The sequence below is a fragment of the Echinops telfairi genome, unplaced genomic scaffold (assembly GCF_000313985.2).
Source record: "Echinops telfairi isolate 266 unplaced genomic scaffold, ASM31398v2 ScPeMD7_443;HRSCAF=831, whole genome shotgun sequence".
NCBI classification, from domain to species: domain Eukaryota; kingdom Metazoa; phylum Chordata; class Mammalia; order Afrosoricida; family Tenrecidae; genus Echinops; species Echinops telfairi.
This window is the reverse complement of record NW_022104341.1, coordinates 63,759,533-63,785,944: the sequence shown is the minus strand read 5'-3', so window position 1 is coordinate 63,785,944 and position 26,412 is coordinate 63,759,533. Positions and strand designations below refer to the sequence as shown.

At 41.5% G+C, this 26,412-nt stretch overlaps 1 protein-coding gene across 4 annotated transcripts in view; it reads left to right on the top strand.

The window, feature by feature from the left end:
• Positions 1–26,412, top strand: part of PATJ (PATJ crumbs cell polarity complex component) — a 399,766-nt gene that overhangs the window by 263,921 nt on the left and 109,433 nt on the right. For 3 of the 4 annotated variants that reach the window (XM_045291779.1, XM_045291778.1, XM_045291781.1), the window contains exons 29-30: positions 7,174–7,246; positions 22,155–22,247. In XM_045291779.1, coding sequence (XP_045147714.1) covers positions 7,174–7,246; positions 22,155–22,247 — 166 coding nt within the window. The remainder of the gene's footprint in view (positions 1–7,173; positions 7,247–22,154; positions 22,248–26,412) is intronic. The other variant, XM_045291780.1, reaches the window with a different exon arrangement.

The following is a 26,412-nucleotide window of genomic DNA, read 5'->3' as shown; positions in this document are numbered from 1 at the left end:
TCTACCTTACAAATCTGGCTAGACCAGAGGATGTACATTGGTACAGATAGGAACTGGAAACACAGGGAATCCAGGACAGATGACCCCTTCAGGACCAGTGGGGAGAGTGGCGATGCCTGGAGGGTGGAGGGAATGTGGGGTAGAAAGGGGGAACCGATTACAAGAATCTACGTATAACCTTCTCCCTGGGGGATGGACAACAAGAGAACGGGCGAGGGGAGATGTCGGACAGTGTAAGATATGACAAAATAATAATAATTTATGAATTATGAAGCGTTCGTGAGGGAGTGGGGAGGGAGGAGGAAAATGAGGAGCTGATATTAAGGGCTCAAGTAGAAGGCAAATATTTTGAGAATGATGATGGCAACAAATGTACAAATGTGCTTGACACAATGGATGGAGATGTACAGATTGCCAATGAAATGATTTTTTTTTAATTACCAAATGCTAATGAAGTCTATCAAAGATCTAAATAATGTCAGAAACATACAGTGTCCATGCATTGAAATACAACATAGTGAAGAGGTCAGTTCTCGAAGTGGTACACAGATGTGATGCACGTTAGATAAAAACAAATCCCAGCAGCCTTTTCTAGACATGTTGGCAAGATCGTTCTTGCCACCCTTATGGAGAAGTACAGCAAGAGTAGCTCACTGCTCTCGAGTCAAGTCTGGCTCATGGCGACCCTATTTGTACCTGCCTTCTGTCATTCAACATAGCATTTTTAGAATTCATCCGTGTTATCTGTGTTACATATCTGTTTAATTACTTAGTAATATATAACTAGATGAATATGTTTAAATTATTCAGTCACCTATAGAGGGACATTGATGCTGTTTTCCTATTTTAGCTATTAAATGTATGCTGACAGCGGTATGCGATTATGGATAATTTACTGGGTGTTTTTACCATATGGGTTACCAGAGACATGTGGCTGTTTTTTCTCTATTCTAGCAGCATGCCTTGAGGGGTGGAGGGAGGCCACTAGGCCACAAGGTGATTGGGCGTCGTGGCTCCACATGGGCAGAACATGCATGTAAAGAAATTTATGAAATAATTTTAAGAGCAAATTGTGACTTTTCCAAGGTTTTCCCAAGGTGGGAATGAGACCATTACCTTGAGTATATGAGAGAAGACAACAGTGGTGCTATAATGGGAAACCGTGTAGGAGTGGAAAAGAGCATGCATTCCGACACAAACAACTGCTTAGCCCTGTGCTTTTGGTCTGGGTGCTTCAGCTCCACAGAGGGCTGCTAGGAAGGTTCAAGAAGCCACTTTATGAAAAGCACTTGGAAAAGTGGCACATAATAAACACATGGTCATGCCTTCCAAACTAAAGAAGGTGGTTGGTTGGTTTTTGTTTCCTATTACTGTGCAACAAATTATCACAAACGTAGTGGCTTTAAAAACAGCTCTCGTTTATTAGCTCAGTGTTCGGTAGGCCCACATATAGTTCCCAGCCTAGCTCGCCTGACTTTGCTGATCAAGGCTGAACTTGCGGGGTTCACCAGGTGGTGTGCTCACTGGAGGCTTTGGGGGTGAACCCATCTGCCCTTTCTGTCTTATTGGAAGAACTCATTTCCTCTTGGCTCTAAGACTGAGTTCTCTATTTCCTTGCCGGCTGCCAGCCATTGGCTCTTCTGGATGCTTGAGGCCGCTCAGATTCCTGGCCATGTGGCCCCCTGCAGGTCTTGCAAGAGTACTTCTAACCTCTGACTTCCTGACTCTGACCTTGAGGCCAGATATAAAGGGCTCCTATAATTAGGTCACGTCTACCTGATAATGACCCTTTTCCCTAAATTAGCTGTGCCATATAACATAATCACAAAGATGGAATTCATCAACTCCACTGTCATGGGAACCATAAAGGGTTTCTAACTCAGTAGGAGGGAATGCTTAGAATTCTGCATGGTTGTGATTTTTACCAAAATGAAGGGGTTGGGTTTTTTTGTTTTTTAATAACGAAACAGTGGAAGTCAGAATCCAGATGTGTGTTTTTCATAAATAGACTCTACATATTGAATTAAGGTTGTTCCTAGCACTCACTTAGAAAGAAACATTCACAGATAGAGTTTGGACTAAATTAACAGCCCCTGGACAATAACTTGACTATTGTAACAGTGTGCTTCACTGTATTCTTCACTGATTATTAATATCCTTGAAGGCAGGACTCATTCATCCTTGTATCTATAATAAAAATCTTCGTTAAGTAAACAATTATATATTCATGCTAAAATTAGGGTTATATTGTTGAAGCAACCACTTCAAGTCTAGCTACTACAAAAATGGGAACCCTGACTGTGTAGTGGGTTACCTGTTGGACTACCAGCCTCAAGGTCAGCAGTTCAAATCAACCAACAGGAGAAAGATGAGAATTTCTACTCTGGTAAAGATTTACACCTCAGAAACCCCTAGGGGACATTCTTCCCTGTCCTATAGGGTCCCTATGAGTTACAACCATCTAAATGGTAATGACCTTTGATTTTTGAGTTTGAGTACTGTATTCTAAGACTGGAAATGTCTTGTTTTTTCTTTTTCTTTTTAATTAAAAGATCATTTTATTTGAGGCTCTTACAGCTCTTATAACAATCCATACATCAAGTGTATCAAGCATCAGTGTCCAAATGTTGCCATCATTATTTTCTAAACATTTACTTTCTATTTGTTTAGCCTTGTTTAGGTGGAGCATCTCCATCAGTAGGGTCCCATCTTGTGTCAAAGAACTCCTGGTCTCTTATGTCCATTCTAGATGTTGAAGCACTGGAATTGGCCCAAGCTAGGACAGATGTCCTCCTCCCTAAATCTAATCACATAGAGACAGAGTGGTTAGTGTTATATAGGGTTAGGTATGTAACGTGCAGAGAATAGCTGTGAACTGGCCGGGCACTTACAGAAGTGGTCACCACATGGGGCAAAACTTAACAGTTGGGTCTTGTTTTCATAGTTCTGCTTTCATGTCTTTTTCTGCCTTTTGAAGGTCACTTTCATTCAACAAACACCATACACCTACTCTGTCAGCTACTCTACTGCATGCTGGGGTTACGAAGAAAACCAAGGTCCCATCCCTCTGCTGAAAGAGGGAAAAAGAACAGAGCAAATTATTGTCATAGAACCTCTGTGAGTTCCACAGTTACTGTCCCTGATCATATTCTGTTTGGGACACCAGGACATGAGAATTTTACAGTCCATTAGCTCCAAAGGGAACATTTCATTCAAGTTCCTGTTTGTTTATCCTGTACGTGAGGATACAGGAAATGAACATTGTCTTCTCTCCATTGAGAGTTCACTGTATATATCCAATGTGGTGATTTTAAAAATAATAATATGAGGTTTAAAGTCTGTGAAAGTCATAATGATTGGGGGGAGGATGGATTCATTAAGTTGTGAAGGGCTACCTTGGCCTATTACGTGCAGTGATACTTTGAATACTGGTACCCTTTAGAAGGGATGTGGAAACCATTTGCGTAATGACCACCAAATATACTCTGCTCAGAGGAATCCAGATTTACCATGTTGGCTTTTGCCTCTAAGCTAGAGCTGAAGCCTATTGGGTTATTTGATGGGGGAAACCAAAAAGGAAAGGGAATTATCGGCAAAATACTATTACTTAGCCAGTAGTGGATTACGGTTCTTTTCCTATATTTGAGCAAATCACTGAGGAGTGGATTATATTCCCTGAAAAATAGTATGTATCTTAGCATAATAGTGCATCCTCAAGAAATCTGTGGTGCTGCCCAAAACAGGTCTGTTCTTCATGCTCTGTGCCTCTTTATGGTTTGGGTTTTTCTCCATATTACTTTGGTTTGACTTGTGCACTAGATAATCCAAGAATCTGAGAGGGCTGGAGCAAGAAATGGTTCTTAGATTCCACCTCTGAGAAAATATGTCTACCTGCCTTTCTATTGAAGGAGACCTGCTGTTGTCTAGTAAGCTTGATTACAGGGTCAGCAGGTCACACCCACCATCTGCTCTGTGGGAAAAGCAAGAGGCTGTCTGCTCCCATAAGTGTTCAGTCTCAGAAACCTGATAGAGCATCACTATGAGTGTGAATTAACAAGATGGCGATGGGTTACTCATAATTTATACTGTCTTTTCACTAGGAATTTATACCAGTTTGAAATTCATATAGTTCAGTTTACTCATTTAAGGAAACAGGAAGCTAAGGTTCTGAGAGAGGGTTTCCCCACCCCTAAAGTCACACCACTTACTCATTAGTGTGCCCAGGCTGCACCTGGAACTCCTGCCTCCTTGTATCTTTATGAAATAAATGATGATTGCACTTTCATTCATTCCATTTGTTTTCCTCCTAAAGTAGTATGTAAGTGAAAGCCATGTGTTGGGCATGATGTTCGGCTAGAAATGTCCTAGGGAATAAGGAGAGCCTGAGTCCTGTCCTTCGAAGTCCTGCTCCGTATAAGTCTAGAGTTACAGATAGACTTGAAGTCAACATTCATATGAATCAAATAGGTGAATGATCAGAGGAAATGGGCGTCTAAAAGCTGTTATTGTATAGGGTTCAATGAGCATGTAACAGAGGTCCCAAAAGGCTTGTTCAAAAACACACATTTATGGTGAGCTTTGAATGAGAAATTCGGGAGATAGATGAGGCTTTATATTCCCATAAAGAATTATAGTCTTGGAAACTCACAGGGGCAGTTCTACTGGGTCACTTTGAGTGGGCATTGACTCGCTAGCATTGAGTGTTGTCTCTATTATGAAGGAGAAATGAAAGTACATCAGGGTTTGTGTGACAAACATGCAGAACCAAAGAGAATGGAGTGAGAGGATGCCCTGCGGTCGCAGCTCAGCTGAGAAATGGAAAGGAACCAGTGTAGTGTGGCTGGGCTGGAACTTAATGAGCCAGGGAGAAGACCCAGAGAAGGGCTGAGGCCAGATTGCCTTAGGCCTTCCAATCTAAGTGAGGAAACAAAGATTGCCCAGGAGGATGTGGTGCAGGGAGTACAATATAATCAGAGCTGTGTGACAAGCACATAGCTGGTAGACAAAGACTGGACTGGATAAAGGAGGATAAAGTGAAAGTTGGGGAGCCAAAGAGGAATCTTTCAAATTCATTCCACTGAAAAGTAATTGTGCTGGGCTATAAGAGATTGGGAGATCGTGAGAAGCTTCAGCTACAATTTGAAGGTGGAATCAACAAGACTTGTCAATGCATTGAGGGTGAGTTTTGACATTTGCTCAGGTAGGGAGGATTAACTATGAAGCTATCTAGGGATTATGTGGGTGAAAGCATTCTATTTTATTTGGGGTGCTTATAAGACATCTAGTGGAGATGTGAAGCAGAAGTTGGATATGCGGTTTAAGTTCAGAAAAAAGATCTAGGCTGATTATGTAAATTTGGAAGACCTTAATCTCATCTTTGAACTCAAGGGAGTAATTAACTAGTTGGGATTATTAAACGCATGCTGCAGTAAAGTGTGTGGGTTCGAAATTGGATAAATAAAGACATTTCAGATAAAGGCAACGAGGAAATTAAAGGGTGAGCACTCACATGGACACCCCACTGCCACTGAATTGATTGACTACGAGTGACCCCCACATAGGTTTTCTACAAGTGTGAATATTTAAAACAGACTCATCTTTTTATCTTCAAAACATAGTTGAATCTTCTCACGTTTTCCCAATCTGTTCAAGTGCCAGGCACCGTTTCTTTTCAGTGGAATGAATTTAAGAGCCTCTGTTTGACCTCCCACCTTTCACTTTATCCTGCTTTACCCAATCTACTCTTTGCCTACCAGCTATGTTCTTGCCATACGGCTCTGGTTTCATTTCCACTCCCTGCGTCACCTCCGTCTGGGGATCTTTGTGTCCTCACCTCCACAGTCAGGCCTGGAGCAGTCTGGCCTCAGCCCCTCTCTCAGACAGCCTTCCCCACTGCTCACTAAGCTCCAACCCAGCCACACTACACCGGCTTTCTTTCCATTTCTCAGCTAAGCCACGCACCCCTACCTCAGGGCCTCCTCGGCCCATTCACTTCGGTTCTGCATGCTTGTCCCCCAGCCCCTTGCCTGATATACTGCTGTTTCTCCTTCATTGCTCACCGTAACTGTCCTGTCCTCAAACAGGCCCTTAAAGACCTCTTTACAGTTGGCCCTGCTGCTGTTTTGGTTAACAGCCAGCCCTCTGACTAATCCACAGTGCCACCAGGGCTCCTTACATCCCAAAGCAGACCTGAAACTGGCCAGTGAGCTCACTGTCCACTTGATGCGAAACAAGAAGTAAAAGGGGGCTGGATATTGAGTGTCCCTTAAAATAAAGTCAAGCAGTGGCCATTCTGAGTACAGTGGTCATAGTGGGAAGCAGATCTGTAAAAAGTATGAGATCTTTGTAGACCAAGAAGAAGCATTTTTTGTCAGCTCTCCTGGTTTATACTGTGATACATAACGTCAAAGTTTTCATATAAATTTGAAATACTTATATTGGTCATGGGTCATGAATGAAGAGCCAACGCAGTTATTTTCTCCCACTGAATGGCTGCCTACAGTTTGCCAGTGACTGTGCTGGAAATAAGCCCCCAAAGTCAGGCCTGGTGTTCTAGGAGCTGTTGTGTGCCTGTCTCCGTGGAAATCAAGTTCCACCCCCACGTACTCTGCTCCATTGAGAATGCAGAGGAGTAGAATGAACCTAGCCCACGAAGCCTTGCCTGCTGAGTCTCTGCTCTCCATCCATCACTCCTCCTCACAGCGTCCACCCGTACAGAGCCCTTTGTACACACCCGTCACCCTTTATTAGGCAGAACGAAGTGAGAAGCCAAGGGAGAAGGCGGAGAGCCTTTCCAGTTCAAAGCACAAGCTGTTCTAGACATTAATGGGCCCAGAGGTTACACATGCGCCTTTGGGAAATGCATACTCCGCAGTGCTGAAAGAGTTGACGTCTTTCCAAAACCATCCTCTGTTGCACCTGACATACTAAGGGGGTTTGGGCTAACGCTTAGCATCATCATTCTTTGTCACGAATAATTGTATCTTGCTATTCTTGGGAATTTAATTTCTGTTCCTACTGGCTTTCTATGCCTGGGACCAATATGCATCTATTTTTATATTCTGTAGTGGCTGTGTATGCATTCGCAACTGAGAATCAAGGAGTTGATTATAATTTGAACCAGAAACTTAGCATGTAATGTGTACTGAGTCTGCCTGTTTTCACATTCCACAGAAATGAGGATGCAGTCAGTCAGATGGCCGTTGCTCCCTTCCCGCTGCCATCACGTTCCCCAACGCCTACTGAGGTAAGCTAGTTGCTGTCACCTTGATTCTGCGTGTAGCCCGTGGGTGCACAGGAGAACTGTAGCCTTTGGGAAGCAGGTCTCTCGGCCCATCTTCAGTGGCACCTCTGGGTAGATCCAGACCACTACTCTCGGCTTGTAGTCCTGCACTTAACCATTTGTGTCACCTAGGAAATTTGACTTAATAGGCGAATTGGTCGTGGGCATTTTCCCTAAAGCTAACTATTTTTTATTTTCAGTATTTGTTCTTCCCTAACTCAGAATATATTGGCTAGGGAATTTTATTGACCCAAGCAGAAGATATTTGCGGCAAGATTAAAAAGTGATGGTAATACTTTTTAAGCAAATATTGGAATGTAATCATCTATGTATTGTTGGATGCTGGCCAGTCAGTTCTGACTCCAGTGACCCCCGGGGCCAGAGGAGACCAGCCTGGCATGGTTCCCTCGGCTGTGATCCTGAAGGAAACTCACCGACAGGACTTTCTCCCATAGAGCGGTTTGGTGAGCTTGAAGCAACCAAATGCTTAACTCTGTGGTAGTAAGGCTCCTTCTTCAAGTGCTCGTCCTCTCTTTACCTGCACATTTCTTTTAGATATATAACTTTGTCCTAGTTACGTATTTCAGAATTTAATAAAAAATTTTCTTTCTTATTTAATTGTGTGCTTGTATGGTTTCCAGATACTTTGTATTTATATATTTACTTTTTTTCTATTAATGGAAAAATGATGAACAATACAAGGTTACTATTATATGCATATGCATCTGCTTCTAGAATTACTATATATAATCAGTGTGTCTACCCTGATGAGGGAATATTGAGTACATTCTCAACACATTTCTTATACACTGGATTATATTTAATTCCTAACGAAATAAATACATATAGTAACTAATCAAATAATATAGTTCTTTGAACAAATATTTGTAATTTTCCTTTTCCTACCTTCTTGAGACAGTTAATGTGAACTCTTTAGCATCTCACCAACTTTGTCCTTTGCTTCTAAGACAAAGATAAGTAGGTACCGTATATACTCGAGTATAAGCTGGCCCGAATATCATCCGAAGTACCTAATTTTACCACAAAAACTGCATTAAAAATGTGCTGAAAAAACTCAGCTTACACACGAGTATATATGGTAAATATAAATGATATGTTTTTTCAGGGGGAAAAAATCAGTCACAATATACATTATTTTTATTCAAAAAATATTCAGTGAGTGCATGCTCTGTGTCAGGCACTATTTTGTAAAGTACAGCTGTAGTTCAGAATAAATTCCTTGCAGTGGTCCAGCAGAGATTATACTGACGAGAAAGAGAATAAATTAACAAATAAACAAACTGAGAGAATTGTCAATAAATGGTTAATGCCTTGCAGAGAATCGAAATGTGACTACTTTGATTAATATTAGGGAAGGCCTCTTAGATGAAGGGAAATTTAAATAAGTTCTAAATGATAAGAAGGATGGATGGATTCAATAAGCCTTGCTATGCCCTACCTACATTCAGACTATAGACAGCAATACTATTTTTTTCACTTTATAAAAGAAAATGTGGGGCCCAGAGAGATAAATAATATATCAATAATAGGTATGCTATTTGGCATCTCCTATGTAGACTGTAACCCGGGGATTTTACACTAAATATTTATAGAATTGTCATAAAAAATAAAGGAAATAGTAATACTGTATATGAGACACTGAGTAGTCATGTATGTAAAATTTAAATAAGGCCAGTATTGTGTTCAAGACCTTATAGTATTTATATCAAATTGGAAGGTTCCATTATTTGTATTTCCTTTTATTTATTAATATTTTGTATTACCCAAAGATAGTTAAAACACATATAAATTTATAAATGAAAAATAGACTCTTTCCTCTCAAAGAGTGTGATTCGGTCGCATCATCACAATATGAATTTCACTGCCAGTAAGGTTTTTAGTTGCTTCTCTAGGCTGTTGACCTCTCGGAATGGTCATGTGATGAGCAGCGGCCCTCCTGGGAGTGACTTGTGAAGTGTGTAGATCTGCCTTGGCTCCTTGACCCTTTCCTCCTCCTTCCCTATTTGCCTTTGTAGGTTTTCTGGATAAGCCAATCTGCTCCATGACTATCTCCTAGAGAATGATTCAGCATATTGCTAGCCTATTAAAATCACATTCGAATAGATGAGGTATAGCCATGTCATTATAAAATTATAGTGACCAAAATGTAGCATAATTTAATAGTACCTTTATTATATGATAGTATTTCCTACCTATTTATTTATTCAACAGATATTTATTGAACACTTACTGTGGGCCAGGCACTGTTCTGGACACAGAAGAAAGAGCTTCGTGAGTTGTACAATAATAGGGTGAATGAACTGCTAGTCAACCATTGAACAGGATGTTGAAGGTGTGGACTTTCATCATGGTTCAACCCGTTTGGCATGAGAGCTTGGTAAAGACAGCCTCTCACAGTCTCCCTTTTTTATTAAGCCAAGCTAATAACTGGCCTTCCTTGCCTTTGTCAACAGCTAGTTATGAGGCTTAAATATAAAATATAAGTAAATATACCTGGAAGTCTGTGAAGCTATGTACATTTGTAAGAGATTGAGATTAGACCGTAAGATCTTTGGTAATTACAATGTGTTGGGATAGGTGCATGGCACAGTGATCAAGAAAGTAAACCTGGAAGTCAGGCACCTGATTCCTGATAGCTACTCTGCCTTTAGCAAAGGGGAGTTGATTAAGCTATAAAAGCTTTTGTTTTCTTCATTTAAAAAATGGGCTTGAGAACAGCAATTCATTAAGTTAATGTGTAAAAAGTACTAACTTATATTTATAAAATATTCAGCCTGATTCCTGGAGAATTATAATAGATTCTTAGACTTTTTAGATATTTTTATTTAAATATATTTTAAAATCTAAATAGTAAAGGTCTTAGATTTTTATAAGAACTTATATTATTGCGGCCCTTCCAACAGAGCTCGCAGCCTCCAAGAGCGTCCATTTTACAACAGTTATAGGCAACAATCGCCGGTTTGGTTTTTGCCCTGACCAGTTTATGCTATATATATATATATATATATATATATATATCCTCTTGCTCAAAAAACCTTCCCACTTGCCAATCAGACCAAATCTTTGCTTCTTAGATTTGAATTAAGACATTGTATTTCCCTCCACAACCCTATTTCTTCTTCATTAATATATAAAAATTATTTGGACACTCCACATATATCTGTTCAATTGCCCCCCGCCCCCCACTCACACACACACCGGCACACATTTTGGTCTTTCCCTTCTTTACTTCTATTATTCTTTCTATCTGGGCTGCTTACCCATTTTATGATTAATTCATAATCAGCTACTTCTTTGAAAGATTACTTTCTGAAATGATCTTCCAAGAAGTTCTCTATGATGCAAAATGTATAAAATAAGTATATAGAATAATATGCATAGTATCTGAATTATAATAGTGCTCAGATAGAAGATATTATTGTGACCAATTCTATCTTACATCATTCCCTTTAGTAATTTTTACTCCCTTCATAGTTAAATATTCATTATTCATAAAATAAAAATGACCGTCCTTTTGTGATGTCAACTGGGTCTACGAGAAGGGTTAAAACGGGACTAATTTCTCAATGGGACCCTTTTGTTCAGCCCTGGTGGTGCAAGGGTTCTGTGCTTGGCTGCTAACAAAAGATACTCAGTTCTAATCCATTAGCCAAAATAGGAGAGAAAGATTATATAGTCTTGGGGTTGGTTGTACTCTGTCATATAGGGTTGCTGTGAATCAGAAATGATGGTGGAGTTTTGTTTTTTCCAGGTAGGCCTCTGTGATTACTCATACTTCCTTCATTATCTTGGGGATTCAAACCTTTAAATGGTGATCACCACCCTAGATTGTATGCATGTTCTGCTACCCTCTGGGTAATGACCACTATCCAATTGTTATATTTAAGTCCATCGTTGCAGCCACTGTGTCAGTCCATCTCATTGAGGGCCTACCTCTTTTTCACTGCTATTCTGTTTTACCAAGTAAGATGTCCTTTTGCAAAGATTGGTCTCTCCTAATGATACCGCCTAAGTACATCCAGTGAAACGTAAGTCTCACTGTGTTAGTCTGGGTAAACTAGGGAAACAAATCCACAGAAACTCATATGTATAAGAGAGAGTTTTATATAAAGGGTAAGTGTACATTAAGAAAGCATCCCAACCCAGTGCTGTCCAAGCCCATGAGTCCAACATTAGCCCATATGTCCAAAACTGATCTACAAAGCCCTCCTCCGTCTCACAAAAAACACACAATAATGCCAACTGCAGGAGGAAAGCTGAATCAGTGAGTGTGCAAGCATCTCAGCACTGGCAGGGGTCTCCATGCGGCTGCTCCAGCACCCAGGGCTACATCAGGGTAGGTTCATGTGGCTTCTCCTTAGGGATGTCTCACAGGAAGTGAGCCTTGCCAGCTGCAGCAGGGAACTGGCTGAGGCACCTGCACCCTGATCTGACCATCCGAAAGCAAGAGACCCGAGAACTAGAAAGGTGAGGCTCACTGAGCCATTTATCTCTCCGCCCTTCAGCTAATCCCACATGTGTTTATCATCCACATTATCATTATTGGCACAATAAACCTTAACTGTCTTACCCACCATCCTTGCTTCAAAGGGAAATCCTCTTTACCACTGACTCTGGCATACCCAGTGCTTAGTCCTTGCTTAATAATTGTTGAGTAAAAGAATGACAGGAACCAAACCACCTGTAGTTTCTCTGTTGTGCCCATAATGCTTCGTTGTAATGTTATATGCTTAATTCTTATGGATTCGGCTGATTTAAAGTTTTTATTGTGAATCAGGTGGTGGTTTATAGAGGAGATCATCCGTTTTACGTTCAACAAGTCATTTACATTTTATTTCAACTCATCCATTGCAGACCTATTAGGGTACCATCGCTTATCTTTCTCTTCCTCCTGTGTTTACTGTTTCCATTCCTTCCTTCCAAAGCCTCTGAACTTTGTCCTTGGGTAAATGCTGCCCTTTTGATCTTCAATAGTTTATCATCATTCTAACCAGAGATTCAGACCTGGAGGGTAATGAAGGACCATCTCTTAGGAGTCCCACTATCATGTATGTAAATACCAGGTTTCTGTCTACAGTTGGTTCTTTGGCCAAAGGACTCCTCTGAGTAATTATTCTTAGTTTGATCCGGTTTTTACAACTTCCTTCAGTTTTTGCTTATGGTATGTGATGGTTAATTTTTGTGTCAAGTTGATAACGTCTTACTCTGATGTGAGTGAGGCGTCCCCTGGGGGTGTGGCCAACTTGGTATCTATAAAGAGACATTGCAAAGAACCCTTCTCTTCTTCCTGCTCGCCTAGATCCTGCGTCTGGCTTCTTGGGAGGGCAGCCACCATGTTGCCTGCTGACCTTGGAAGCTGTCAGCAAGGTTGCCTGTCGACCTTTGATCCCTTCAACTCTGCCTCCATCGACCTGTGGTTTTCCTGCTTGCTGGTACATCGTTCCATCAGCTGCATGAGTCAGGAAGGGCTGCCAGCTACCATCTGACCATGGACTTGAGTTGGACTGGGCTTCCCTGTTTTGTGGCTATGTGCACTGCATTCTTGATATAAATTTTTTTCTTATGCATATATTAGTGTCCTGGTTTTGTTTCTCCAAAACACCCAGCCTAATGCATGTGGAAATATGATAATTTCACTGTCATAATTAAGGAACATTTTTTCTGTATAGATGATTCTTGGCTCGTGATTTTTTTGGTCAGAGTTTTACATATCATCATCCTATTACCTTCTTGCTTACATGGTTCCTGCTGAAAAAATCAGAGCTTAGTCTTACTGGTTCAGTTTGTAGGTAACTTTCTGTTTTTTCCCAAGCTGCTCTCAGAATTCTCCCCTGTCTTTCATTTTGGAAAGTTTGCATATTATATGTTTGGGTGATTTTCTTTTGGGATATCTCCTATGTGGGGTTATTTCTATTTCTTAAATGTGTATCTTCTTGTCTTTCGTGGTATCAGGTAAATTTTCTTCTAACAACTCTTTTATGCTTTGCTCTGTGCTTTTTGTTGAGATTTCCTGTTCTGGACTTCCAGTCACATATAAGTTATACCCCTTCAAAGTGTCCCATATAATTATTAGATTTTGTTTGCGGTTTTCTGGTTTGATTTTTTTTTCTTCAGTTGTTCCTCTACCACACTATTATTGAGAGGTCTCTCTTCTAGCTCATGAAATCAGCCTTCCATTGATTCAGTTCTGCTTCTTTGCTTTTTCAGTGCATTATATATTTCTAAAATTTCATTACTAATCTTATGAACTTCTGTTCGCTGTTTTTATATTTTTTTCTATTCTATTTCACTTGTCAACTTATTCTTAATGCATGTTCCTGAATTCTTCCAAAGCTGCTTCTTTTTTTCTTGATATTGTCCACAGTTTTCTTAAATCCTTTCTCTTAACCTGGCTAAATATAATTCCTTCGAATTCCTAATCAGGTAGTTCCAAAATCTTTTCTGAGAAATGTCTTTTTGCTCTGGATATTGTTCATGTGTTTGAACCACTCAATATTGCTTTTTGGTGAACTAAAATTGTCTATTGTCTGTGAGGCATTAAACAAAACTAGGGAGAAATTGCAAAGAAAAAATAAGAGAAAGGAAAGTAGTGAAGGGATAATATATAAAAGACACAGAAGAAAAAAGAAACAGAAAGAATGGCTAAAAAAGAGCCAAAAAAAAAGAAAGCACAACAAAACCTCAGATAAACAAGAGAGACAACTGTGGGGGGCAGGTTACCTGTTCCAGGTCGGCACCCTCTGCAGCTAAGGAACTCATAGGGTGAGGCTGAAAGGGATGGGACACCACACCATATCTAGAAGGCGTTCCTGCTGATTTATATGTTGTCTGTGGTCAGGACACCTGATATAGAAGTAATCTGAAGCTCAGATGGTGACTGAGGTCAGGTGCTTGTTTTCTGAAGGAATTATTTTAGGGCCAGAGAACAACCAAGGGTAAGACTATGGGAAAAGTAAGGCTATGGAAAGAGTTCATTCCCATTCAGCCTGACAGCAGGCCCAGTGTTCTGTCCTTCTACAAGGGAATGTTCAAACACCTCCAGGCTGTAGAGGTGGTGGTCGGGAGGAGGATGTCATTGACTGCTGACTGGGTGAGAATGGATGCTGACCATGTGTTGGGTCATTAGGAATATATGAGGAACTAGAGGATCCCAGCTCTCTCACCACTAGCCACCAGGGTACCAGATTGCTGCCTGGATAAAATACTGCTTGTAAACATTCAAGATGGTTGCACTGTGTCAAGCTAGTCAACAATTCGCCCACTGAGCTCCTCACACCACTTTTGTTCAGCTCCTTTGCCTAGTCAGTATTCCATCTATTCTTGTGTCCTTTCCTTGGAAGCTCAACATTCCAGGATTTTCATCTGTATCTTTCTTTTAGCTTCTCCTAGCTCCGTTTTAGAAAGTCTGTGTAGCATATCTGCCTACTTCACCAACTTTCCAAAAAAATCCCCCAAATGTCTACCTGATAAAACATACAAAGTTAATCACAAGTATTTTTTACCCTTGAAGAACTTAATGGTCTTATAGGGGGGAGGGGGGGAGGACATACGTGTCTATTTCTAAGATACATGGTTCCCTAAAGATAAAATAAAGCTTTAGTGGTTCAGAGAAAAATGAATATAATAGGAGATGTATTAGAAAAATAAATTGAGGTCAAATGCGAGACTTGATTTTAAATCTTGGAAGGTTTGAATACCCTGAGTTAGGCACTTGGAACAATTGAACACTTTTTGAACAATGACACAGTTTTATCCGGGCTCTAGTTCAGGTAGATTAATCTTGAAGGAACACCAACAATGTCTTGAAGTGGGAGGTCCAATTAGGATGCCACTGCAGTGATTTCCAAAGATGTAATGGGGGCTCAAGTATATTTGATATGTATTGTAGTCCTTTCCAAGCCAGGCTGTATCTTTCAGGTTATCTCTATAAAAGCAAGAATCATACATGTGTGTCCGTATGCATATATATAATATATATTATCCCCCCCTTGGGAGTCCTGCTTTATTCAATACTAAATGAGAAAGAGTGGGCCTCATAAAGAATAGATTGATTGATTACCCAGGAGTTTAGTTAGAAGAATTTCAATCTTATCTGTAATTGTGCACAGCCTTTCTGGAATTTTGATTAGACTCATAAATATGCTTATGACTGGGGTAGAAGAAACAAATTCAATTTGTCATATTTCATGAACTTGGGTGTTCAGTAAGAAATAAATATATATATGAATTTAGGCTGGCAAGGAGACTAATAATTCATTCTGTGGTTTTCTGAAGCAGGACTGGGTTTAGGAGTCATAGATGATAAAATGGTAGCCAATCTAAGTTTTGTTAAAAAATCAAAAAGAGCTTCTTCATACGAGTGACATCTAGTTGATTATTTTTTTCTAGTGGAATCTTAAATCAATTAAAAGGAAAATATTTGTATATACAAGTGCACTCTTGTGTCATGTTAAATGAGGAAAGAGAGAAGGGAACAGTGAACGTCTCCTGAGCAGAAATGTTTTTCCACTCCATCAGAAGGTCCTCAATTAGTTTAAACCTTTATTGCGAGGCCATTCTCAAACATACCATCAGTGCTGCTCTCAAGGCCCCCACTGCTGACAAAGGAAGATGATGTGCAAACAGTGAACATAAGGAGGCCCTGGATGTTGCAAGCTGTTAATATGATCGGCTACTATTTGTCCAAAAGGCGGGCAGTTGGAGCCCACCCAGAGGCACCTCGAAAGAGGCCTTGTGATCTGCTTCTTAAATTTCAGACATTGGAAATCCTATGGAGCACAGTTCTACTCTTGACATACACAGGGTCATCATGAATGAAAGTTGATTGGAAGGCAACTAGTTGGTGAATATGCTATTGGGGGCAGGGTGGGGTGATGGTGGTTTGAAATAAATTTTTAAATATCATCATTCTTTGTAGAACAGTCCAGGGGAGGAAACGATCAAGTTCCTGAAGGTTTAGAAAGACTTCTCAGTAGGGATTAAATTGCATTTCTTCCCACTCTTTTTATAATGGCTGTGTTAAACACATCATTAAAGCTTTGCCTTTTCCTGTCTTTCATCTATAAAACATAACTCCCAGTGGAATCTACTGACTGTGATCGTCATGGGAGAAGGGCATTCTCCTTGAGCAGCCCTGACTGAGCAGGCGGCTTAGGGACAGGTGGTTTGAAGACCAGTGAGGGGGCGGGGGGGACGCCCAGCCATCCGGAATAGCTGAATCATCTGGGGTGCTAGTGGCTGCCATCCATCAGCCAGATGGTCCTCAAGACATTGCAGTACAATTGTGCCTGAGAAATCTCTCTTACTGACCTAGTTTCTCTTCCCATCATGCCTGGTTGCCGTTTTCCAAACTCCTGTTGAGTGGGGATATTTTGAAGGCAACCCCGTGATCCATTCTGTTCTCCAAACAGAATCTACATGGTTCTTTGCTGTGCTTCATTTAAGCATGAACACTCTCAGCATTGTTAACTCCCTTAGAAAAGTAAACACTCATTCCAATTGCTGTTTGACCTGCCCCGCCTGTGTATCTAGAGTTTAGCTTCAGCCCCTCTTCTGTGGACCAACCTGGTTAACTAAAAGCAGAGGACACCTTTTCGAAGGGGAGCCAGGTACCCTTGACGTGAACATTGCCTCTGGAATGCAAATAAAAGTGATCAGACAAAGCAAGTGAGTGAGGAAGAGATGGTGGATTCAAGGATCTCTCGGTTTCACTGAGAGATAAATTCTTTACATGTAATTGTAATACAATTTGCAATTTTTAAAAAAGTGGTAAATGGTGTAAGAGACTCAGGTAAAATGTTAGATGAGTTGAACGGAAAGAAAGATTACCTCTCAGCTAACAGTTGCTGCAAACAGTGGACTGAAACATAGCAGCATTTGTGAGGATCGTTAGGGTGCTGGACCGGGCAGCATTTAATTCTTTGTACCCAGAGCTACTGCGACTGGACTCCAGTTCAACATCACCTGACATAGCAGGGAGAAGGGACGGATCTATGGAGCAGGGGACACATTTGAGACATGGCTTAGAATTACAAATTCATCTTCACTTGTGCCTCTAGTTTCAAGGTGTAAGATGTGGATGTAGGGGTGGAAAGCATTCTTTTTAAGTTTTTATTCAAATACTAAAGGATGCTTGCAATCATTTGGAATTAGACTGCCTCACCATATTACATTTTCAATGTTGAAGCATCAACGAAACAATTATTTTATACCCATTTTAATACTCACTTGCTGAAGAGTAAAAAAAAATTTTTTGAACCACCTTAACTTATTATACCCAGATTGCTAGGAAATGTAAAAATAAGGATTTTTGTTATTTTATTTCAATGACATGTCAGGGACAGACTAGAACTGTCACTTTGAGTTTCTGAGACTGTTGATCTTTTTTTTTTTTTAATCAGTATTTTATTTTTTTAATTAAAAAAATCATTTTATACAGGTTGTACAACTCTTATCAAAATCCATATACATCCATTGTGTCAAACACATTTGTTCATTAGTTGCCTTCATCACTTTCAAAACATTTGCTTTCTATTTGAGCCCTTGGTATCAGCTCCTCATTTTTTCCCTTCCTCCCTCATGAGCCCTTGATAATTTATAAATTATTATTAATTTGTCATGTCTTACACTGTCCAATGTCTCCCTTCACCCACTTTGCTGTTGTCCATCCCACAGGGACTGGGTTATATGTAGATCCCTGTAATTGGTCCCCCCTTTGCACCCCACTCTCTCTCCACCCTCCCAGTATCGCCACTTTCACCACCAGTCCTGAAGGGATCATCTGTCCTGGATTCCCTGTGTTTCCAGTTCCTATCTGTACCAGTGTACAGCCTCTGGTCCAGCCAGATTTGTAAGGTAGAATTGGGATCATGATAGTGGGTGGGGAGGAAGCATTTAGGAATTATAGGAAAGTTGTATGTTTCATTGTTGCTACACTGCACCCTGACTGGCTCGTCTCCTCCCTGCGACCCTTCTGGAGACGGTTAATCTGAACAGATCTCAGCAGAGCAGAAAGCGTTATCTTTCTCCCGTGGAAGTACTGGCTGGTGAGTTTGGACTACTGGGGTCTTGGAGTTAGCAGCCAGCGTGGAATCCACTATGCCACGAGGCCTTCCTTATTGACTAGGAGTGTTTTATCTAACAAGTGACCTAAAGCACATAATTTTTCTCATCCATAAATTGGATCAAAGTAATACATCCCCACGTAGACTTACCATAAGGATTACATAAGGCAACACAAAGATAAAGTCTCTGCCTCAATAAAAAGCTCAAAATTGTTCACTGATTTTGTGGTTATATTCATTGACAGTTTATACTCATTTTAACACATTAATCTTCAAACCTACTTGATGGGTTTGTATTTTTAATTTGGTTCTTTTATCTACCTAAGCATGGTATTTGCAAAGCGTAAGTCACTGGTCTTGCAAGATTCTGTCATGTGATCTCCAGCTTAATTTCTATCACGAAGGCCACACTTTCCAACTGCTGAGCCTTCCTCATTGTTTCCAAGTTCTGCATCCCAGTCACCACGGACCATCTTGATTGCATGCATTTCAGACTGCAGAAACGGATAGAATCCTTCATCACTGGCTTTAGTGGTTGGTGCATAAATTGGAATAATATGTATATTGATAGATTAAAGGATCCCTGGTGGTGTTGTGGTTATGAGCTGGGCTGCTAGCCACCAGGTTGGAAGTTCTTAACTGCCAGCCACTCAGTGGATAAAAGACCTTTCTCCTCCTGTCAAGAGTTACAGTCTGGTGGGTGCATAAGCAAATGTGGTGAAGAAAGCTGATGGTGCCCGGCTATCAAAAGATAAAGCATCTGGGGTCTTAAAGGCTTGAAGATAAACAAGTGGCCATCTAGCTGAGACGCAACAAAGCCCACATGTAAGAAACATACACCAGCCTGTGTGATCACGAAGTGTTGATAGGATCAGGTATCAGGCATCAAAGACTCAAAACAAAAAAAATCTTATCATTGTGAATTGGGGGAAGTATGGAGTGGAGACCCAAAGCCCATCTGTAGGCAATTGGACATCCCCTTACAGAAGGGTTGCAGAAAGGAGATGAGCCAGTCAGGGTGCAGTATAGCACCAATGAAACACACAACTTTCCTCTAGTTCTTTAATGCTTCCTCCCCCCCCACCCACTATGGTGACCCCAGTTCTACCTTACAAATCTGGCTAAACCAGAGCATGTACACAGATTCAGATAAGAACTGGAAACACAGGGAATCCAGAACAGATAAACCCCTCAGTACCAATATTGAGAGTAGCCATACCAGGAGGGGAAGGGGAAGGTGTGGGGAGAAAGGGGGAACCGATCACAATGAGCTACCTATAACGCCCCACCCAGGGGGATGGACAACAGAAAAGGGGGTGAAGGGAGACATTGGTCAGTGTAAGACATGAAAAAAATAAATAAATTATCAAGGGTTCATGAGGAAGGGAGGGGAGGGAGGGGAAAAATGAGGAGCCGATACCAAGGGCTCAAATAGAAAATGTTTTGAAAATGATGATGCAACAAATGTACAGATGTGCCTGACACGGTGGATGGATGCATAGATTGTGGTAAGAGTTGTACGACCCCCGGTAAGATTGTTTTGTAAAGAAAGAGCCACAGTCTGGCACTTAAGGAGCAGTTGGTTCTACTTTGTCCTGTGGGGTCACTGTGTATCAGAGTGGGCCTGATGGCTGCGAGTTCCTTTGTTACTCGGAGGCTTTTACTCTTAGACTCTTACTGTTAGTGACAGGATCATATATGGAGAAGGAGTTAGCTTTGCCGCTTTTAACGTTTGTATTCTGTGGCCTTAATCATTTTGTGCTGAGCTCTGCGGGGCTTATTATTACCAGATGTCACAATTATATTAAATATATAGTGGATTTTTTTTTATTTCTTCCTTGATTTTTATTTATTTATTTATTTTTTTAAACATTTTATTAGGGGCTCATACAACTGTTATCGCAATCCATACACACATCAATTGTGTAAAGCGCATTCGTACATCATTCTCAAAACATTTCTCTCCACCTAAACCCCCGACATTCTGAAAAGCAGAATTTGCAAGAAAGCAAAGTTTCAACTGAGTCATTGGTTCCAACAGTATTTGCCGAGGGTTCCAACAGTATTAACGAGGGTTTTCCTCATTAGTGCAAGACAATTTCGTAGCTCCATCCGTTTCGGAAACAAACCAGATAAGCACAACTCCTTATCGCAAGCACTTTGGAGTCCTCTGCCCTGGTGCAGCATGGGTGGGCTGGAGGTCACAGAACAGCTGGTTGGACAACAAGGACTTGGTGACTCCCATGACTTCCAAGGGCTGTCCTAGCAAAATACCACAAAATCGGGTGGCTTTAAACAGCAGAAAGGTATTGTCTCACATTCCTGGGGCGCAGGAGTCCAGATTCAGGCCGTCAGCAGGGCCATGTTCTTTCTACCCAACTGCTCTGGAGGAAGATATTTTCTTGTCTCTCTTAAGTTTCTAGGGAAAATCTGAAAACTCACTGCCAGAGAGTCAATTCTGACTCAATAGGAACCCAATGGGACAGAGTCGAATTCCCCTCTGGGTGTCTAAGGCCATACAGCTTCAGGAGGCAGAAAACCTAATCTTTGTTCTCTTAGGGATCATCTGCAGGTGGAACTACTGGCCTTACAGTTAGCAGGTCCTCTCGGAGCCCAGTGCCTCCAGGGCTTCTGGTTTCTTGTAGCCTGAGGCCCCTGTGGCACCTAGAGTCATCTTGACATGGCCATCATTTGGATGTGTCTCTCTCTTTCTAAAGGACCCCAGTCAGTTGGGATTAGGACCCACCCTAACCTAGAACAAATTTAAGTTAAGTGAGAACATCTTCAAAGACTCTGACCCTCTTTCCAAGCAAGACCACCTTCAGAGATAATGGGGGTTAAGAGTTTAATTTTCCACCCTGGGGGACACACTTAAGTCCCTAATTTTAGGTGGCTAAGGTAAAACTGGACCTCAGGGTTGGTCGATTTGGTGGCCCAGCTTTACCGTCAAAGAACCATGTTTCTCCATCTCCTGATATTTGCTCTGCCACCTGCAGTGTTGGCTTCACGCTCACTAAGGTTGCTTTCCTTGTGCTTTAGAATGGCTGCCCAGGGCGGCTTGGTTACATGCTTTCAATTTTTTTTAAAATCAATTTATTGGGGCTCATACAATTCATTACAATACATAGATCAATTGTGTAAAGCACATCTATACATTTGTTGCCCTCATTATTCCCAAAATTTGCTTTCCTCTTGGGTTCCCGGAATCAGCTCATTTTCCTTTTTTTCCCCCTCCCCTTCCCTTCCTCCTCCCCTCTCCCCCATGCACCCTTGATAATTTATAAATTATTATTGTATCTTATATTACACTGTCCAGCGTCTCCCTTCACCCACCCCTCTGCTGCCCGTCCCCCAGAGAGGAGGTTATATGTGGCTCCCTGTGATCGCATGCTTTCAATTAATGTGAGAGGTATGGACACTTCTTTTGGCTCTCTTTTGAAATCAAGGAAGAACTTTCCCAGAAATCACCCACAAACCTCTGAGTCTCAATGACACAAATTGGGTCACGTGCCCATTCCTGCTACACTCAATGGCAAAATAAAAAGGGGAATGAGTGAGTGGATGGGCTGGCATTTGCCACAAGGCAGTCAGCAGTCTACTGGAGAATAGGGCTCATCTCCCGCTAGGGCCTGTCTGTAGGCCAGAAGGACTGATAGCTGACAAAGAGCACCAGCATGACTGCTGGAGAGGAAACAGCGGTACAACCACTCTGATGACGGGTGTGTAAGGGTGCTAACAGTGTGACTAGAGAATGACATCGTTGCCATTTCCCTTTTAATGGCCAACAGGATCAAAGTGGCACCGAACCTGCCAGTAGTGGAAAAGATGGCAGCCTGGAAGTGGGTATTAAGCAGTTGCCTGACAGGGGAAGCTCCAGACTGGTGAGAATTATGTGTCTTTTTCTTGAGGGTGTACTTTTTTGGGTACCACCCTCTGTCCCTTAGAAAGCATATCTGTTGTTTTTGCTGTTCTAGGAAATCTTGATTCCTGAAATAGGGGAACAATCCCATATACTAAATAACACATTTACTCTTTTAAAAACATATTTTTAATATGATTCTCCCCCATTTATTATGAGGGTGGGAGATTTCCATCTCAGACCATCACCTCCGTGTTCAACAGTTCAAACCACTCATCATACCCCCACCAGTGTTCCACCCACTGCCCTCCCCTAATGTCTCTTTTCCTTCATTCAGCCCTCCAATCTCCTTCTCACCAAAGTCAGTACCTGTCAAACCTCTCAGATCTCTAGTCCACTCTTCCTCTCCCTCCCAGGCCTCCCCCTGTGGAAACCCCAAAGTCTGTTCCCTTTAGTAAATTAGGCTTTGTCTTGATGTTTATCCTTAGTGGTATCACACAATACGTGTCCCTTTGTGATTGACTAACTTCACTGAGCATCCTGTCCTCCAGGTCCATCCATGTCATGAGGTGCTTTCCTGGTTCATCATTGTTTTTAGCGATGCATATCGGATCCTGGCAGCACAGTGGTTATGTGCTGGATGGCTAATCACAAGGTCAGCGATTCAAAACCACCAGGTGCTTCACAGAAGGATGATGAGGCTTTTATTCCGGTAAAGAATTGCAGTCTTAGAAAAACCTATATAGTTGGTCTGACCCTGTCCTATAGGGTCACTATGAGTCAGAATTGACTCATTGAGCCTTTTTGTTGTTGTTAGTTTGTTTGCGTATATAGTATTTTCTATTATATGTATGTACCAAAGTGAGTTTATCCATTCTCTTAGTGACGGTGTTTGGGTATTTCTTATTGCTATGATGATGATGATGGGAGTGTCTGCATTGGTGCCTGCTATGGCTCTTACTTCTCTGTCGGGTATACGCCCAGCAGAGGGATTGCTGGGTCATCTTAAAAATAGACTTCTGCCTTCGTCTTCCCACTGTCTGGGACTATGCTGTCTGTAGCTATAGAAACAATCTCTCTCTAAAGTCATGCTTAAATTGAGGTCCTGTATAGTTAGAGCTTGCGCAGCCTAGCACTTACAGGATCTGACTATAAGCTCTAGAAAGAAACATTGGCACTTTTCTCTGTTGTAAATGTCTTCAGTCACCCGAGAGGGTCACCCTGTTTTTATGACCACACAGCCGTGCGTCTTACTTGACAGAGTTTGGGAAATAATTTCTCTTTTATTCCACTTTTAGAAACTATATACTGGGACTGATTTGATCCCATGTCCTAGAAAGTGAACTGAGTTTTCTCAGGCTGAGGGGAAAGGATATTTCAGTGAGGCTGGGAATTCTAATGAGCTGCTCTAGGAATGCCCTCTATGGGACCTGAGAGGCATGCCATTAAAAAGAATGGAAAACTAATAGAAAATGACAATTGTTCTTGAGAAGCAGGCCCCAGGTCACGCAGTTCCCTCTCTGAAAGGTAAACTATACTGGGGTGAAGTGGAAATAAGTAACATCAGCAGATTTCAAAATTAAAGCTCCCTAATTTAAAAGTTCTATTTAGTAGTTCTTTTTGACACTGTAGTACCGCTGATAAATTAGGGGAATGTCTTTGTATCACACATGAAGACATGGGAATTTGGGAAGGGTGGGAGCGGGAGGGGACAAAGGGGAGCTGATATCAAGGAGTTCAAGAAGAAAGAATGTTTTGGAACTGACTGTGGTAGCAGTTGTACAATACTGCTTGATGTGATTGAACTATGGGATGTTATGATATCTGTAAGAGCTCCCAATAAAATGATTTAAAAAAGGAAGAAAAAATAGGATTTCTTAAAAATTCTGCCGTCCCCTCCCCGACACTTGATTCACAGAAAACCAAACAACAAACTCACGGCCATCAAGTTGATGGTGACTCATAGCACCCCTGCAGGTTAGGATAAAACTGCCCCTGTGAGTTTCTGAAAATATCACTGTTCATGAGAATAAAAAGCCCCACTTTCGTCCCAAGAGCCAGCTGGTGGTTTTGAGCTACTGACTTTACATATCACAACCCAATAAGTAACCACTACACAATCAAAGTTTCCCTCAGAGAAAGTGGTAAAATGGGTTAGAACATTCTCTTGTTTGCTGGGAATGGCTCATTTATAAGCCCTAGGCAAAAACTATCAACAAGGAAACACCTTGTTTCCAAGTAAACATTGCTCTGTTAAAAGACAATTGATGGGCGGAGGGTCTGAAGACTGAGAATAACTTGTGGATACTGTTTCATGCTACATTTCACCCAGAGTAAAGGCTTCCTGAAACTTGTGGTCTGTTCTCCGGATCTGCCTCTCCCCTCTACCACCACCACCATTTTTTTTTTTTAGGATTTTTTTTTCTCTCATCGACACCAGTCAAATATATGCTAAAAAGAAGATAGTCCTAATTTGGACAATTCACATGGCATAGTTATCAGTAGCATAGAGTAGTGGTTAAACGTTTGGTTGTAGGCAAGCTTCGTGGACTTGCCAAGCCTCAGTTTCCTTATCTGAAGAATGGGAATCAGAAGGATGTTCTGATGGGGAGGCGATGGGGTCCAGAGTATCATTCACATAGCACAGTGTAAGGCACACAGTAGGTTCTTAGTACATTCATTCTTCAATCCAATAAGCAGTATTTCCTGAGTGCCATTGTATCCCAGGCAATGGAGTGAAAGCCGTGAATAAAACATGCAAATATATGTGCCCACATGGGAACTCTTTGAAAGGTGGGACCAAGGTAGAGAGAGAGAAAGAATATATAAATATGAAATGTACTAGGTGGAATCATACGAAATTGCCTTTTCTTTTAAGGTGAAAGCTTCATACATGTCTAGTATGTATGGTTATAAAGTACTAATAACTATTTCATCGTTGCTTGTCATCTTTGGCTGATGTCCTTTATAAGACTGGTAAGCGCCGTCCTCCTCCCTGCCCCCTTAAAGTGCTTGCCCGGTATATTTTGTCAGAGAAAGAACATCATGCAGTCACTAAGGACCTTGCCTCTTTTTACCCTTCGTTTACGTTACACTAGGTGGCAAGCTGTCACCTGGCAGAACTCCTTGCTTTTTCTCTCGGAGGGTGCATGTCTCATCAGGCACTGGACTTGGCCCCACAGGAGTAACCAGCAGGAGGACAGCCTGCTTGACCCTCGCGCGTCCGTGGGGGTGATAGACTGGGTGTCTAGAGAAGCACGCCAGGGGGCAACATGTGAGAGGAGGAAAAACGAACTGTTCTGGGAATTCATGGGAGGAAGGAACCTCGTCTCCTTCGGGGAATAGTGAAGGTTTCTTAGAAGACGTGGTCCTTAAGCTGAAATTTAAAGGGAACTGACTCAAGGTTTGCATAAGCAGAAGAGGTTTGACCACCTCGGTCAGATGATGTGAGTGGTGGTTGGATCTCAATGGGCAATGTAATCACAAAATGAAGGGACTGTGCTGTAATTATAATTTTATCTTGTAGTTTCAGTGTCTTCGGGTCAAATCTGACTCAGCTACCCTAGAGACAGCTACTGAGACTATTAATATTTATGAAGGCAAACACTCTCATCTTTCTCTCCTCATCTGGTGGGTGCAGACTGCTGACCTTCAGGTTGGTGGCCCTGTGCCACCAGGGCTCTTGCCGAAAACATAGCAGTAGCTTCATGCAATGATCCTTGCCAGCTAGATGGATGCGTGTATATACCAGGTGGACCTATGAGAATTTACACAGCACAGAGCTTTCGAACTGCTTGCCGAAGGTGAGTTGACGTGTCCAAGACCTTTGATCTTTGAAGATCCCAGTGTTATCTTCGCTGTTCTGTCGTCGTTGCCTGTGCCAGTGTCTCTTTCTTTCGCCCCAGATACACAGTCAATGAGTTTAGAATGCCTTCTGCCAGGATGAGATTTCTCTAAGATATTTTTAAAGGGGGCATTGTCTGTAGCCCATGGATCAGATGGTGGTTTGTGAGACTAAATTTCAGTTGTGAGAGACTGGAGGCAGGGAAGTGTCTGGAATCTATTTCAGACATCTAGGTGAGAGCTGGCTAGGACTATTCACGTCTTTTGAAAGAAACTATGAAAAAAAAAGATTTCAGAACTGTACAGTTTGCAAAACAGTCATCTGTAATTGCATTATCTTAATT